The sequence below is a fragment of the Hyla sarda genome, chromosome 4, assembly GCF_029499605.1.
Source record: "Hyla sarda isolate aHylSar1 chromosome 4, aHylSar1.hap1, whole genome shotgun sequence".
NCBI classification, from domain to species: domain Eukaryota; kingdom Metazoa; phylum Chordata; class Amphibia; order Anura; family Hylidae; genus Hyla; species Hyla sarda.
In genome coordinates, this window is record NC_079192.1 from 22,706,288 (window position 1) to 22,724,288 (window position 18,001).

Below are 18,001 nucleotides of genomic sequence, written 5' to 3' on the forward strand. Positions count from 1 at the left end.
TATAGAAAAAGTAGAAGAAAAAAACAGGGATATGCGCCCCTGGTGAAGGATGTTTATAGGTGAGATGAAAACAAGTTAAGTTGTAGCACTCACCTATTTTCGTTGTGCTGAGAGCACAACATCTGTGATAGCCTTAGGTGATGTCTCAGGTCTGCAGCCACGGTCCTCTGGAGCCAAGGTGATGTCCCAGCAGTGTAAGTAACAAGAAAAAGGCAAAGTTGGTCCTGATGTAAAGAAAGCTCTGTAGGCCCTTCTCAGTGTCTAAACGTGGTTTTATTAGCACAGAAAGCAACGCGTTTCTGGTCCGAACTGGACCCTTCGTCTGGCAGTGTGCATACAACATAGTGAACAGATGCGGTTAAAATACATTCCTTACGCAACCATAAAGGTTACGTTCATTTGGCAATTCACAGACATGGTTTACGCAAGTAGCGTGGGTAAGTAGAACATCTGTAGCTGGAACCCGGTGCCGTACGAGTGCATTACTGTATCTGCACTAGACGGCCGGGAAGTCGGCAGCTTACAAGGGACTGTGAGGTAAGGGCAATCTGATGCAGGTATGTGCAGGGATTGCCTTACTGGGAAACAATATCAGCCGGAGAGCGATATCCTTCTTAGTTACTGCGGCCGAGGGAACAAGGCTGATTGGGTAAGTGGAGCTGGAGATGCTCCTGATAGGTCAGGGGGCGGAGACCTATGTTCCGTGCGTATCACTCTGACTACGGAGCTGTCAGATCCCTTAGCGCTATGGAGCGGTGGCGGAGTTGAGAAGGGGCGGACCTACAAAGGTACTGTACCAATGCGGGTGAGTCTGCTATCGCACAGCGGGGCGATATGCAGCGGTAGCAGAGTTGAAAAGGGGCGGACCTGTGTTGGAAGCGGGGCGATATGCAGCGGTATTAGAAGCGGGGCGATATACAGCGGGGCGATATGCGGTGGTGGCAGAGTTGAAAAGGGGCGGACCTGTATTAGAAGAACTGACACAGAAAAGGGGCGGACCTGTATTAGAAGAACTGACACAGAAAAGGGGCGGACCAGTATTAGAAGAACTGACACAGAAAAGGGGCGGACCTGTATTAGAAGAACTGACACAGAAAAGGGGCGGACCAGTATTAGAAGAACTGACACAGAAAAGGGGTGGACCAGTATTAGAAGAACTGACACAGAAAAGGGGCGGACCAGTATTAGAAGAACTGACACAGAAAAGGGGCGGACCTGTATTAGAAGAACTGACACAGAAAAGGGGCGGACCTGTATTAGAAGAACTGACACAGATTTGGGTAGAAGGGTAGTGTGACCGGCTAGATGTGCTGTGAGGCACCTTGCTAGGGGGACAAGGGGTAAAATCTACTGGGTAGGGTATGCAGCAGCCGTATGAGGTATGTGGTGTGGTAGAGATGGGGACAATTTTTTAGCCCCTATTGGGAAGAAATCCTATTATTGCCAGGGATAGGGGAGGGTGGGAATGGTAGTGTCCCAGGTATACCCAGGTATGCCGTATGTAGGGCTGTTGGCATATAATACAATATGTACAGTATACCGTGTGAGGTATATAGGACTGTCAGTAGTTGGTGTGGAATACTGGTGATGTGTGAAAGTTGGAATTGAAGGAGCAAACAGTATTTTAAAATATTTAGGGTGTGTAATAGAGATTACACAAGGATAGTTTCAGAGACTTCGTTGAGTCCAGTAGGCTGAGATCCACACTTGAAAATCCAGAAGATCTCTAGTCTCTTCAGTATTTCAAATCTATTCGAACGGAATTTAGGAACATGATCAACAGGGGTAACAATGAAAGGTTTAGCAATCCCTTTGTGGGCCAGGGCACAGTGCTTGGAAAGTCCATGTAAAAGGAATCCTGTCCTTATATTAAACCTGTGCTTATTGATCCTGCTGCGCAACTTTTGAGTAGTCCGCCCAATGTGCTGCAGGCCGCAACAGCATTCAATCAGGTAGATGACAAATTCAGACTCACAGGTAAGATGGTATTTTATCTGGAGGATTTCGTCCGAGGTTTTTGAGCGGAATTCTTGACGGTTATGCATAATTTCAGCACAGCATAGACATCTGGTTTTTCCGCATCTGAAACTACCTGGTTTTCCTTTTTGAGCTCGTCTTCGTTGTAATTGTCTGAGCTGGCTTGGAGCAAGGAGGTTTTTAATAGTGGGGGCCCTACGGAACGTGACTCCTGGATGTTCAGGTAGATTATCACAGAGAAGTTTGTCGCTCTCAAGGATGTGCCAGTGTTGTTGGAGAATTTTCTTGATCTGAATTGAGGATGAACTGTAGGTGGTGATGAAGTTGAGTTCCCAATTCTTAGTGGTGGTTCTTTGTATCTTCAGTTTAAGACAGTCCTCTTGTGTCAGATTTTTGGTTTTTTCGTAGGCGTCAGATAGTAGTTTCGGGGGGTATTTTTTGGCCGTGAATCTTTTCTTGAGTATCCCAGCCTGAGTGCAGAAATCTCTTTGGTTAGAGCAGTTTTTCCTTATTCTCTTGTATTGAGAGTAGGGGATATTCTCAAGCCACTTCTTGTGATGCCCACTGGAGAAGTCAATATAGCTGTTAGTATCGACTTTTTTTGAAAAAGGTGGAGTTGACGAATTTGCTGTGATCATGTGATATGATCAGGTCTAAGAACTCAATGGATGTATTGCTGGTATGTATTGTGAAGTTAATACCCCAGTGATTTGCATTTAGGTGTTCTAAGAGGTAGTTGGTAGATGATTCTGGACCTCGCCAGATGAAGATCAGATCATCGATGTACCTCCGATAGAGAACGATGTTCTCCATGATGTTACTGTGGCCCCATATATGTTCCATTTCGAACGCCCCCATGAATAGATTGGTGTAGGCCGGCGCCACCTTGGCCCCCATAGCGGTGCCCTTCTGTTGATGGTATATTCCGCCGTCCTACAGAAAGAAGTTGTTTTCCAGTATAAACTGGAGACCTTCCAATAGGAACTTTCTCTGGGGTGTGGTAATTTCTTCATCTCCAGTGAGAAAAAATTCCACCGCCTTCAGTCCAAGTTGATGGTCAATATTGGTATATAGCGACGTGACCTCACAGGTGACCATGATGTAAGAGGAATCCCATGGAATGGAGGAGAGCTGTTGTATGAGTTGGGTAGAGTCCCGGAGAAAACTCTGAAGGTTTACAACATATTTCTGCAGATATAGATCGATAAAATGGGCAAGGTTACTGGTGGGTGAGTTAGTGCTGGCGATGATGGGTCTACCTGGTGGTTTTTCCAATGACTTGTGTATTTTTGGAAAGTAGTAGAAGTAGGGTTTATTCTGATTACTGACAGTAAGGAATTGGTGTTCTTGTTTATTGAGGATCCTATCATCCAGTTCCCTCTGGAAGAGTGATGTGAGCCCTTTTTGTATTTTTGGGAAGGGATCTATGGATGTCTTCCCATAGAACTCATGGCCGGATAGAATACGCATGGCCTCCTCCTGGTATTGCGGGAGATCAAGAATAACCAAGACTCCTCCTTTATCTGCTGACCGAAAAACCAGATTATGGTTTTTCTGGAGACCTTTTAATGCCTGTAGCTCCTCTTTGTTCAAATTGGAGCGGGTGGATGGTCTCCTCTTGTTTTTGGGAAGTGATTTTAGCTCCTAAGATACTAGTTCGTAGAAGGTATTGATTTGATGACCTTGGGATTGGATGGGGTAGAAAGTAGAGGGGGCACGCACCGATTGGTATTTTATTGGGTCATCATTGCTCTGGTCGCAGGAGGTGGAGGCTTGATGTATCGTATTCTTGTTCTTCAAGATGTTAAAATGCCTCTTGAGGGTGAGTTTGCGTATAAATCTCTGAAGGTCCAGAAAAAGTTGAAACTGATCTGACTGGTATGTTGGGCAGAATGAGAGTCCTCGTTTTAGGAGGGATATCTCATATGGATTAGACTTGTATTGGGATAGGTTGAAAATCTACTGTTTCTTCTGTGGTATTAGAGGGATCAGCAGTTAATGCTGTATTCTTCCTCTTTTTACCTCCTCTGCTCCCTCTAATTCTTTTTTTCTTTTTTGTGTCTTTGTCTGAGGTTTCCGAGGTTCAAAGATGGGGGCCATGGGTGTCCGAGGAGGAGGTGGATGGCAGCCCTGGCCAACCTCCAAAAAAGCAATGGATTCTTGGCAGGGTTCTGTGGTGCCGAGAGGTGTCGGATGGTGATCCGGATTTATAGAAATATTGGTAGTTGTTGCACTCCTTAGGAAGGGAACCAGTGTGGACTGGTTTCCAGTGTTATCCACCACCACCACAATATTTAGGTCCTGATTCGGTATTAGAGTGCTGGTGGGGTCTGGAAGGTCATAGACTGAAAGGTCCAGCAATTGGTTGATGGTGTTGTTTGGACTATTTATGCTTCTATCCAAAGTGGTATTCAGATTTGTTGGGGAGCTCGTGCTGGCTATTTCATTCTTTTGAAGGATGGCTTCATATTTTTTCTTGAAACTCAGTCCGGCTTGTAAAAGCTTCAGCATTGGTGTACGTGATTGTTCCGGTGTTACAGTTTCACATTGGAGGTTAATATTAGTATCTTGCTTCTCAGGGGTTTTCATCTCCCCAGGTCCTTCTTTATCGCTGTTGATAATAGTGGCAGGTTCCTTGTCGGAGGACACTAGCGCACCAGTGGTCTCCTTTTGGATAGTAGGTTCCATTTTTGTCGTTTTCAGTTGTTTTGATTGTTGCTCATTGATGTCTGATGTTTCCCTTTTTCTTTTAAAGTTGCTATTTAAAAAGGATTTTGTATGTCCTTCTTTTTTGTGAGAATGAGCTCTAGAGGGGAGTCTGTCTCTAGGGTTATGATTTTTATGATTTTTGTTGTGTGTTTTTTTTGAGTACATGGTAGTGGCACTGTATGTTTTTGATGTGGCCTGAGTAGGGTTGGCAGTGGGATGTTGGCAAACTTCCTCTGATGGATACTGGTTGTCAGGCGGTTTATTGGATAGAGATGTATTATCTCTCCAATTCCAAGGGTCTCCCCTTAGGTAATCGCCCCTATCCCTATTTAGTTTTTTGACTTTTTTATCAATAATCTCAGTTTCTAGTTTGGTAAGTCTACCAGTAATATTGTGATTAATATAGAGGAAATCATGGTGCAGCCGGAATTTTTTGAGTTTTCCCACAGTTTCCTCTATATGAGAATTGGCATCAATACACAGTTTTTGTCTTTTTTCTACAAGCATACACAGCATATTAAATGTACTATTGTCCATCAATTTGTACCATTCTTGAGAATACATTTCGTCGTCAACAAAAGTGGGTTTGAACGTGAGTCTAAGTCCCCTCGGGGGGATTTTCTCAGTCAGATAGATGTGAAGGAAATAAACATCTACCTGATGCTGGAGTTCTGTCTTAAGTAGTTGTTCCAAAGAATTGAAAAGTTCTGTCATAGTCTTAGTTTCTACGTCTGAAAAAGTCCGATCCTCAGAGGTCACCACGGTGGTGCTGTCCCAATGGTGGTTCCTCTGGTTCATCTGCTTATTTGTTGTTCACGCAGGCCAATCCTGTTCGTATAGTAATCCATAGTTTGTTGGGTCCTTCACTTAGAGTCAGCAATTCCAGAGCTTCAGCTCAAACCGGTCAGATATAAAACCCACCGTGGTACATATAGAAAAAGTAGAAGAAAAAAACAGGGATATGCGCCCCTAGTGAAGGATATTTATAGGTGAGATGAAAACAAGTTAAGTTGTAACACTCACCTATTTTCGTTGTGCTAAGAGCACAACATCTGTATATCGCCCTGCTTCTAAGACCGCTGCATATCGCCCCGCTGCATATCGCCCCGCTGCATATCGCCCCGCTTCCAACACAGGTCCGCCCCTTTTCAACTCTGCTACCGCTGCATATCGCCCGCTTCTAATACCGCTGCATATCGCCCCGCTGTATATCGCCCCGCTTCTAATACCGCTGCATATCGCCCCGCTTCCAACACAGGTCCGCCCCTTTTCAACTCTGCTACCGCTGCATATCGCCCCGCTGTGCGATAGCAGACTCACCCGCATTGGTACAGTATCTTTGTAGGTCCGCCCCTTCTCAACTCCGCCACCGCTCCATAGCGCTAAGGGATCTGACAGCTCCGTAGTCAGAGTGATACGCACGGAACATAGGTCTCCGCCCCCTGACCTATCAGGAGCATCTCCAGCTCCACTTACCCAATCAGCCTTGTTTTCCCTCGGCCGCAGTAACTAAGAAGGATATCGCTCTCCGGCCGATATTGTTTCCCAGTAAGGCAATCCCTGCACATACCTGCATCAGATTGCCCTTACCTCACAGTCCCTTGCAAGTTGCTGACTTCCCGGCCGTCTAGTGCAGATACAGTAATGCACTCGTACGGCACCGGGTTCCAGCTACAGATGTTCTACTTACCCACGCTACTTGCGTAAACCATGTCTGTGAATTGCCAAATGAACGTAACCTTTATGGTTGCGTAAGGAATGTATTTTAACCGCATCTGTTCACTATGTTGTATGCACACTGCCAGACGAAGGGTCCAGTTCGGACCAGAAACGCGTTGCTTTCTGTGCTAATAAAACCACGTTTAGACACTGAGAAGGGTCTACAGAGCTTTCTTTCCATCAGGACCAGCGCCACCAACGGCCCAACTCTGCTTTTTTCTTGTTCCCTACCTCCGTGTCCGGCGGCTTTGTTCGGTCTGTGGCTAGCGGACCAGCCGCCGGTGCACACGCCAGCGCATACCAGCCTCTATAGGAAGACCAGGAATAACCGCTCCAAAGCTCGGCACGTTTATTGCTACAAGCCGGTAAATATATGCTGCACAAATCTGTATAAATGCGGACTTGGATACATGCTTAATTTGCCTAACTGCATCACCTTTAGACATTTCTCTGCGGTCTCATAATATTTGACAATTTTTTTAAAATCATTTACTTATTTTATTATTGCAATTTTTTCTCCACACAAGGGCCCTGTGTAAGGAGTTATTGCTCATATTTTATTATGTTTGTTATGATCTAGAGATTATAGTAGCGGTATTTTATATTGATATCTATGAATAAAAACAATTCTAAATTTATTACTCTATTTTATTATATTATTTTATTACCGTCATGTATCAGTTTTTCTGGTATTAGTCTAGAGGTGAATGGGACCCTTATATATCTATTTTATTTAATCACTTCGCGGTGTAAGTACTATCCATTCATACCTCGACTCATTTTTTGTGAGCTGCACTTCCATTTATATTTTTCTATTAATTTTCAAATCTGTTTAACATTCTGGCACCAGTTGATTTAAAAAAATAAAATAAAAATAAAAAAAGGTTTCCACCGGAGTACCCCTTTAAAAGAAACTCCTGTAGAACGCTCTTGTCTCTCCGTTTTTCCCATAGACCACTGCCGCTCCATGCACGTGGAGAGATGGCGTTCTGAACAAAAATCTTCAAATCACTAGGGTGCCGAGCAGGAGATCCCGAGGGTCCCAATGGTTGTACCCCTGAGATTATACACTGAATGAATGAATGGAGGGGAAGCTGAACAAATCTTCAAATCACTAGGGTGCCGAGTAGGAGATCCCGAGGGTCCCAATGGTTGTGCCCCCGAGATTATACACTGAATGAATGAATGGATGGAGGGGAAGCTGAACAAATCTTCAAATCACTAGGGTGCCGAGTAGGAGATCCCGAGGGTCCCAATGGTTGTACCCCCGAGATTATACACTGAATGAATGAATGAATGCAATGGAGGGGAAGCTGAACAAATCTTCAAATCACTAGGGTGCCGAGTAGGAGATCCCGAGGGTCCCAATGGTTGTGCCCCCGAGATTATACACTGAATGAATGGAATGGAGGGGAAGCTGAACAAATCTTCAAATCACTAGGGTGCCGAGTAGGAGATCCCGAGGGTCCCAATGGTTGTACCCTCGAGATTATACACTGAATGAATGAATGAATGGAATGGAGGGGAAGCTGAACAAATCTTCAAATCACTAGGGTGCCGAGTGGGAGATCCCGAGGGTCCCAATGGTTGTACCCCTGAGATTATACACTGAATGAATGAATGAATGGAGGGGAAGCTGAACAAATCTTCAAATCACTAGGGTGCTGAGTAGGAGATCCCGAGGGTCCATATGGTTGGACCCCCGATATTATACACTGAATGAATGGAATGGAGGGGAAGCTGAACATGTGCTGTGCACTCCACTCACTTGGGAGACAATAGACTTGTGTTTCCAACCAATGTAGCTCCACCGAAGAGGTTCCCCTTTAGTACGAGAGAGGGCGCTGCACATGACACGGGGGCCAGAGTGGACATCTATATTGGACAGTGTTTTCTGAACATGGTGCCTCCAGCTGTTGCAAACAAAGAGGTTCCCCTTTAGTACGAGAGAGGGCGCTGCACATGACACGGGGGCCATAGTGGACATCTATATTGGACAGTGTTTTCTGAACAGCGTACCTCCAGCTGTTGCAAATAAAGAGGTTCCCCTTTAGTAGGAGAGAGGGCGCTGCACATGAAACGGGGGCCATAGTGGACATCTATATTGGACAGTGTTTTCTGAACATGGTGCCTCCAGCTGTTGCAAACAAAGATGTTCCCCTTTAGTAGGAGAGAGGGCGCTGCACATGACAGGGGGGGGGCATAATGGACATCTATATTGGACAGTGTTTTCTGAACAGTGTGCCTCCAGCTGTTGCAAAACTACAACTCACAGCATGCTCGGACAGCCGAAGGCATGCTGGGAGTTGTAGTTTTGCAACAGCTGGAGACACACTGTTCGGAAAATGCTGCAATGGGTGCTGTGTCTTTTCTAATTCTCCATTGTTCTCTTCTTTCTTAGGGGCGGACACAAGATCATGATCTCGCAGCTCTTCATCCTGTCCTCTAAGGGCGACCTCCTGATATACAAGGACTGTATCCTCTGTCAGGACTAAGTAAGGGATAAGGAGAAAATATTAACTCTTGGGGGGAGATTTATCAAACTGTGTGAGAGAAAAAAATAGAGAGATTTTCCCACAACAACCAATCACAGCTCAGGTTTCACTTTACCTCAGCTTGTTACCTGAGCTGTGATTGGTCGCTATAGGAAAATCTCTCTATATATTCTCTCACACAGTTCGATAAATCTGGGCCTTGGTGTGCGGGCCTCGTAAGGGTACGTTCAGACGAGCGGATCCGCCGCTGAAGGACCTCTGTATGCTGGCTTTACATGTGCCTGCTCGGAGCGGGAATACGCCGCTACGTGCAGACACACTGAAGCGATGTGCGAGTCTCTGAGCATTCGCGGTGTACTCGCAGACATCGCGGCTGCTCCCCCTGCTCGATGTGCGAGTATACTGCGCATGCGCGCGGCGACCCGCACATCGCAGTGTGTCTGCTCCTAGCGGCGTATTGCCGCTCCGAGCAGGCACATGTAAAGCCAGAATACAGAGGTCCTTCAGCGGCGGATCCGCAGCGTAAAATCCGCGCTGTAAATCCGCTGGTCTGAACGTAGTGAGATATCGGACATCTGGTCAGACTCTGTATAATCAATCCTAAGGCTAGGTTCACACTACGGAATTTCTGCCTGCAATTCCGCAGGCAGAAATTTCCGCTTACTAAAATGTACGGTATAGTGAATGGGTTTCCGTTCACAGATTCACACTTGGGAATTTGTGCAGCGGAATTTGTGACTGGAAAATCCGCTTGGAAATTTCCGCCCGGAGAATGGCGTTGCTCATCCTTCATACATAAATGAAACGCATGTCATTTTAGCAGATGCTCTTTAAAGGGGTACTCCACTGGCAAACATTTTTTTTTTGTTTTTATTAACTGGTGCCAGAAAGTTAAACAGATTTGTAAATGACTTCTATTTAAAAATCTTAATCCTTCCAGTACTTATCAGCTGCTGTATGCTCCACATAGAGTTCTTTTCTTTTTGAATTTCCTTTCTATCTGACCGCAGTGCTCTCTGCTGACACTCTTTTTTTATTATAAAAGTACAAAACTTATACAAAAACACAAAACAAGCTTAACCAGCTATAACATAAATAAGAAATACACTGGTCCAAAGAACAAAAACAAAACCCTGCCTAACCGGCCAGCCCAGCTTTACAAAAACCTAAAATATGCCAACCCACCTAACCGAACCACACTCACACGCATACCAAAAATGAACATAAAAATAGCGCTTGGCTATTAATAAAATTTTGCACTACCTGGCTACAACTCAAAACCATCCATATTCGGGAAACACAAAATAAAAAAAAAAAAAAATAAAAAAAAAAAAATAAATAAAAAAGCACAACTTGGCTTAGCAAAATATAAACATAAAATTTAGCACTACCTGGCTACAAAAAAAAAAAAAAAAAAAAAAAAAAAAAAAAAATTAGAAAATTTTTTTATAAAATAAACAGCGTAACAACATGATAAAATAAAGTAAACCACGTAACATAATAACTGGTCCGACTGCCATGACTACTGTAATGCTGTAATATAGAAACAAAATGAAAACAATATATAAACAATATACATACAAAATCACATGAACATAAAAATATAGTATTTAACTAAAAATAAATATAGATACACTAAAGAAAACCTACAAAAACAATAGAAAACCCTACCAAAATCCCTACACTAAAACTGTACCCACTCCCACACCACCCCTCCTGCACATGGGTCAGAGTCCATAACGTTCGTACACAAAGTCCTGTCCCTAACTGACCCATGTCAGGTCCCCAAAAGAAAAGCAAAACACCACCACCCACAAATACCCTCCCCACCTAGCACTCCTCCCAACCAACTTACACACAAACTTATACACACTAACATATACACACTAAACCAAAGCTACCTTAGGCCCAAGTTTGGTCGCCTGTAAGCCCTTCATACCATATCAACTTAAAACAAAACAAAAAGCTAGTGTGTGCATGCATTAGCCCACCACCAGGAAGAAGGATGGCAGACTTGATACATCAAAATAATTTTAAACTCTTTCCCTAACTCCCCCCTACAATTTTCCCTAATTCTATCCCTCCATTAAAACTGACCCTGCTCTCACCCTATCACTATCCCTATAACACTGCCCCTAACCAAAATAAAGGTACTCTACCTAAAAAGGTCTAGTACCTAGGGCACATCAAAAGAAAAACCTCTCCACAGGAGAGAAGCCCTACTGGTACCAAGACTGCCATACTCCAAAGACCTGATCTTCCCGAGGTCACCGGTGATATTCCTACAGACCTCCACCTCGGAGAGGATTTTCTGTTGGGTCGACACTAAACACCGTGCGTTCCACGTGTAGTACCTAACCACTAAACTAACTAAGAATAAAGTGCCCCGATCTCGGCCACCCAGGTTCCTGAATGCCCCATAAGCCCACTCCGGATAGGTTAGGCCGGCAAGTTGACTCCAGCCAATGGAAGCGCCCACCCTGTTGTAAACCCCTATATTAAAGGGACAATGAAGCAGGAAGTGGTCCATGCTTTCCAGCGTGTCCCCGCACTCTTCTCGGGGACATCCCCGGTCATCAGAGTTCCTGCACTTCAGGTTGTCCCTTACATATAGCTTCCCCTGAAAGCAGCGCCAGGCCAAGTCCCAAAACTTCTGGGGGATCCTTTTCATGTTTAAAAGGTACAACCCCACCCTCAGATCCCGACCTGGGCAGTCCCTGAGCGCCAGAGGCTTCTGGAAATGGGTCAACAGAACCCGTTTGTCAAGGAACTGCCTTGACTGGGTCCTGATCTCCCACACTCCCAGACCCCACCGACGTATCGCCTTCAGAGTCGGGGTAGCATAAGCCGGAAGATATCCATGGGGCGTGCGGAGGTCCTTCACTCGCCCTCCTCTCTCCCATTCCTGGAAGAAAGGCCGAAACCATTCCCTACAGGAGAGTACCCACGGAGGAGCCCTCTCTTTCCAGAGGTTTGCGATGTTAGCTTTCAAGAAGGTGTTCGTAAAGAACACCACAGGGTTTACCATAGATAAACCCCCTAGTCTCCTCGTGTGGTACGTAACCTCCCTCCTGACTAGGTTCATCCTGTTCCCCCATAACAGTTGGAAAAACAGGCTGTAGATCCTAGTGTAGTAAGCCTCTGGTAAGATACATACACTGCCCAGATAGATAAACAAAGGGAGCAGGTACGATTTGATCAGGTGTACCCTTTCCCTGAGGGTCATAGACCAAACCTTCCACTGGTCCACCTTCTGAGCGGCATCCTGGAGCTTACCATCCCAGTTTTTGGTGGGATAATCATCCTGGCCGAATGTGATGCCTAAGACTTTTGCTGATTCTTGGGGCCCTGGAAGGGTGTCCGGGAGATCAAACGTGGGATCCCCCCCTCCCAGCCAGAGACTCTCACACTTATCCCGGTTGATCTTGGACCCGGATGCCTCCGAGTAGCGGTCCACCTCCGACATCACCACATCGACCTCCTCCTGTGAGGAGACGAAAATAGTGACATCGTCAGCGTACGCCACCACTCTCTGGGTGACATCCAGCTCCGCCAGACTCATCCCGACTCCCGCCAACGGCCCACAATCTACCCTCCGGACGAAGGGATCGATTGCGAACACGTATAAAAGCGGGCTCAAAGGACAACCCTGACGGACTCCGGACCCCACCTCAAAAGAGCGGCCAGACCAACCGTTCACCAGCGGGAAACTCTCTGCCCCTGCATACAAGATCTTAAGCCAATTAACAAAAGTACTCGGTAAGCCATATCTCAGGAGGACGGACCAGAGGTACTCGTGGTTCACCCGATCAAACGCCTTGGCCTGATCCAGGGACAGCAAGTACCCCTTCCAGAAACCCGCACTACTCCGCTCCACTGCCTCCCTGACACTAAGGACAGCACTTAAGGCGCTTCGGCCTGGAACAGAGCAGTGCTGAGTCCCCGAAAGGAGCCGGGGTGCAAACTTCACCAGCCGATTAAACAGTATCTTGGCCAGAAGCTTCCTGTCCGTATTGAGAAGAGCTATGGGTCTCCAATTCCCAATCCGGCTAGGATCTTTACCCTTTGAGAGAAGAATCAGGGCTGACCTCCTCATTGACTTCGGCAGAGTGCCCGAGGAGAGACACTCATTGAATACCTCAGTCAAGAGGGGAGCTAAAGACTCCTTAAAGGTCCTGTACCACTCGGATGTTAAGCCATCCGGACCTGGCGACTTCTTGGGGGCGAGCCCCTCGATCGCCAGTCTCACTTCCTCTTCCCTGATTTCTTCTGCCAAAACATCAAGAGAGGGGTCTACCCCTGGCTCAGGAATGGTTTCAGCCAGGAAAGCCGACATCCTGTCTCGATCTAGATCCTTCCTTCCCAAGAGGTGCGAGTAGAAGGATCTGACGACCTCCAAGATCCCTGATCTGGACCGATTCAGAGATCCCGTACTATCAATCAGTCCTGAAATGACTTTACTACTCACTGACATCTTACAGTTTCTGTAAGGGTCGGGCGAGCGGTACTTCCCGAAATCCCTCTCAAAAACCAAAGATGCGTGCCTATCGTACTGACACCTCATCAGCAAGGATTTCACTCTGGAGATATCCTCTCGGCTACCTCCAGTCGAGACGAGAAGCTCGAGTTTCCTCCTCAGACCCTGATACAAGCGATACCTGTTCAGGGACCTGAGGCTCGAGAGCTGGCGGAAGAACCCCGCAACCCGCTTCTTGAATATCTCCCACCACTCCAGCTTATTACTACAAAGATCCAGTAAAGGTACCTGACTCTGAAGAAAATCCTCAAAGGACTGTCTTACCTCCGCTTCCTCCAGGAGGGACGAATTCAGCTTCCAATAACCTTTTCCCATCCGGGGGGTCTCTGAAACATTCAGGGAAAACAAAATCATACAGTGATCGGAGAACTCCACCTCAACCACGGACACTGCGGAAGAGACGGCTTCCTCCTTCAAATAAAACCTATCTATTCTAGACCTGCGACTACCTTGATGATAGGTGAAACCCACGTGGCCCGAGGGGCTCCGGATGTGGGCATCCTCTAGGCGAGCTTCTCTAGTTATGCTAATCAGTGCCACACTATCGCAAGTCAGCGGACCATTGGAGCCTCTCCTATCTTGGGACCTCGTGACATTATTGAAGTCCCCTCCAAAGATCACCTGCCGACTCGTAAAAAGAAAGGGCTTAATCCTCATAAAGAGATCTTTACGGCCCCGCTTAGTTTGCGGGGCGTAGATGTTAATGAGTCGGAGCTCCTGTCCCTTCATGAAGACATCTAAGATCAGGCACCTCCCCATTTCTAATTCAATAACCCGTCGGCATTCAACAGGAGCGGTAAAAAGGACCGCCACCCCACTATACGACTCAGCCGCAAGAGACCAGTGGGAGGGGCCGCGCCTCCACTCTCTCCTGGCTTTTACCAGGGAGGCTAGATCTGACAACCTGGTCTCCTGCAGATACAAAATGTCGGCTTCAACACGGCCGAGAAAATCAAAGGCTGCAAATCTAGCCGTATCCGACTTTATGCTGGCACAATTAATAGATGCCAGCGTCAATGGGGTGAGTGCCGCCATACAGGGTGATTGAATTAGATGGCCTCACCCTTTATTTCTTTTTCCCCTTCTTTTTAGCCCCCTCATCCCCCGAAGACGACGAAAGGGCAGGACCACTCTTACATCTTTTTTTAGACTCCGATTGGTCCATAAGGTCCCCGTGTCCGTCCGGCCCCGGTCTAGCCCTGCCCTCTGAGGAAGGTGCCTCAACAGGACAGGGCCCAGTTCCCCCCAGAGGCTCTTTCTCCCGAGGCACCCCGCCCTCACCTTCCCCCTCCAAGGAGGGGGAGGAGATGGTATCGAGGACGAGGTACCGGTTTGACAGGTCAATCAGAGGGGGGGCAGCCAGGCTTCCGCTTTGGACCTGGCCCGTAGTACCAGGAGCTTCAGAGGGCTCTGACCTCTTCTTTCTCCCTTTCCTTTTGCCCTTTTCTTTCTTTTTGGGCCTCACCCCACTCTCCTCATCCACACTTTCATAGTGGGAGGAATCGGAAGGGTCGGCCATATTGCTTTCCTCTCTGTGAAGTCTCCTGATCTCCTCATCCAGCACATTCTCCACCAGGGCTTCAGCAGTTACAGGGCCAGCTTCAGGAGCAGGGACTGAAGCTACCCCCGCCACCTGGGCACTCTCCAGCTCCCTACTCCTTCTACGATTTTCCTCCCGCCTTAGTTTGGCAGGGCCCTTTTTCCTCCTCACTAGCCCTGTTGCGCCCCCATCCCTGCCCGTACCCTCCCCAGCCGAGGCAACTTCACAGCTCTCCTCAGCTGGAGCGGCCGCTGCATGGGCGAAGGCGCTAGGACAACGGCTGAAAGGGTGTCCGAGGACACCACACAGGTGGCACCGGATCTGCCGACAGGATGCGGCCAGATGACCCACCCCACCACACAAAGCGCAGACCTGCACAGTACAGGCTGCGCTAAAGTGGGTGGGGCTGCCACACCTGTGACAGACCTTAGGCTGCCCCTGGTAGAAGACCTGGATCCTATCACGTCCAAGAAAGGCGGCTGACGGAATGTGGGCAACCGTACTCCCTGAACGCTTGAGTTTGACGGAAAACGTCCAGGCCCCGGACCAGATCCCGTGCTCATCCAAGTTTTTCTTGGGCATGTCCGTCACATCCCCATACCGTCCAAGCCAGGTCATGATATCATAACAAGAAAGTGACTCGTTACGGGTCAAAACGGTCACCTTCTTGACAGCATTCTGACGGGAAATCGCCTTTACGGCGAACTCCCGCCAGCCGGGCTCGTTTTTTGCAACTTCGTAGTTTGACCAGAAGAGTTCGAGACCCTCTGGCCGAACGAAACTGACATCAAACTCAGACGAACCGTAGGGGTGGATCAGGGCAAAGATGTCACATGCCCTGAATTCCATCTGGAGGAGGAGCTCAACCACTTTAGCGCGAGGCGGGCACGCATCCTCGCCCCTCCAAATCAGACGGACCACATTCCTACGGTTATTGTCCTGCCCAGTTGTCGGGAGGGACCAGACCACCTCCCCATTCCGCTCTCGGAAAGCCCCCAAACCGTGCCTCTCTATCCAGAAAGACAGGTCGACCTCACCCCTCCCCTCTACCTGGATCGACCTGTCGCCCCTACGCAGAGCCTCCAGGAGGCGCTGTTGCAAGTGGCCTCCAGAGCCGGCCGGAGACGGGGACCCACCTGAACCCCCGGCAGCGACATTAGCATAACTTCTAGGAGCAGTCACTACCGGGGGGGCAGCCGGACCAGACCCAGACCCATCAGTACAGCCACTCACACCACTACTCCCATCTTTATTCCCATCCATACCAGACTTCCCATTCTTACCACTACTACTCCCACCATCATTCGCTCCACTTACACTCCTCACATCCACACCTCTACTACACTCAGCATTCTCACATCCTCCACTCTTTTCCTGCCTAATGGATTCTGGGCTGGCTGGGACCTGTAGTACTGCTGGTCTTTTCTGTGCTGGGGTCGATGCTGCTGCTGCCGGGGTCGACACTGATGACTCCTCCTCCATGTGCGATGACACGTCCTGAGTCTGGGGCTGCCCCTCAAAGCGCACCCCAGCTCCTCCCACAGCGCCATCGCTTGGTTTGCCTAACCACACAGGCTCTGCAGGGGATATCGGTGCCCGGACACTCCCCCCCCTCACAGAGGAGTGCCCCGCAGCACCCACAGAACACACAGTACTCGGGGGACCGCCCCCCGAGCACACAGACACTCCGCTCTCCGCCACCGGTGCCCGGACACTTCCCCCCCTCACAGGGGAGTGCCCCGCAGCACCGGTAATGCCCACAGTTCTCGGGGAACCGCCCCCCGAGCACACAGCAGCAAAACTCGCCTCTGGCACTGGGACACGCCCCCCGCCACCCTGGGGCGGCCCTGCAGTGCCAGAGCTGCCCACCATGAGCCCATCCTTCCCCTCCCTACCGGCAGGATGGGTGTGCTTTACAGCTATTGCGTCCGCAGCCTTTTCTGACGCCATGCTGTACCCCCCATGCTGGCTCCGTTCCACTACAGAAACGGAGTCTGGCAGTCTGGGGGGCCCAGCAGCCTGAACCAGCTTTGCAGCTGGCCCTGACTGCTGGAAAGGGACAAACATGTACTTTACTGTCTCCTGAGTCTTCTGCTTCTTACGCTTTACTGCCACATCATCGCACTGGTCATCTCCAAAGGTAAAGTTCTGGAGGTGGGCTGGGGACTCCTGCATAACAATCGCCCTCAGTAATCCCCCAGCCTCACTCTCCAGTTCATCCTCCTCGCTCTCACTTAATGGAAGCGCCACCTGGGCTGGCTCTATGTAGCTGTCCTGGGTGTTATAGGGAGTAGCTACAGGCAAGACATCCATTTCCACCACTTGTGCTCTTTCTCCCACATTCTCCTTCCTCTTTATGCCTTCACCATCCACACTTTCTTCACCGCCACTACTCTCCCCATCATCCACCTCCACCTTACCTGGGGATTTCATGGCGGCAAACCGGTTGTTGTTCTGAAGCTTCTCCTTGAAGAGACCGCTCCCCTCCAAGATCTCTGCTCTCCTCTCCTCCAGCTGCACAATCTCAGCCTTCAGTGCTGAGATCTTTCTTCTTAGCTCTGGTCTGCTCTTTTTGGGCGCAGTGTTCACCAGATTCTGAGCCCCTTGCAGATCTTGTCTGGCCAACTTCAGCTCCTTGCCACAGCGATCATATTCAGCAAACCGCGCGGCCATGCGGGAGCAGTAGGTGGCGCTGGACTCCTTGGGCCCTCTCTCTGCCCACAACTCCACACTTCTTCTTCTTGCTTTTCTTTCACCAGTCCTCTGGCTGACAACCGTTGCCGGGGGTGCAGAGCCTGCATTGCTGCAGACTCTGCCAGATCTTCTCCCCCCGGCCGGAATGGCTGTTGCTGTTTGCTCTCCACCCCCCGCCAGCCTTGAAGAACGGGAGGTGGAGGCCCTGGGCTCCATGCAGGGAGGCTCTCCCCAGGAGCCTGACACACTCCTGGGAAGGCGGATGGATCACCTGCTCTGGTCTGATCTGCTGGAAGTTTGTGGAGCTCAACAAGGGACACACCCGCACGC

General features: G+C 48.7%; 1 protein-coding gene across 3 annotated transcripts in view; it reads left to right on the top strand.

The window, feature by feature from the left end:
• AP4M1 (adaptor related protein complex 4 subunit mu 1) overlaps positions 1-18,001 on the top strand; it is a 73,513-nt gene that overhangs the window by 2,786 nt on the left and 52,726 nt on the right. For all 3 annotated transcript variants that reach the window (XM_056570145.1, XM_056570146.1, XM_056570144.1), the window contains exon 2: positions 8,807-8,880. In XM_056570145.1, the coding sequence (XP_056426120.1) occupies positions 8,823-8,880 (58 nt within the window). In that variant the 5' untranslated portion in view covers positions 8,807-8,822. The remainder of the gene's footprint in view (positions 1-8,806; positions 8,881-18,001) is intronic.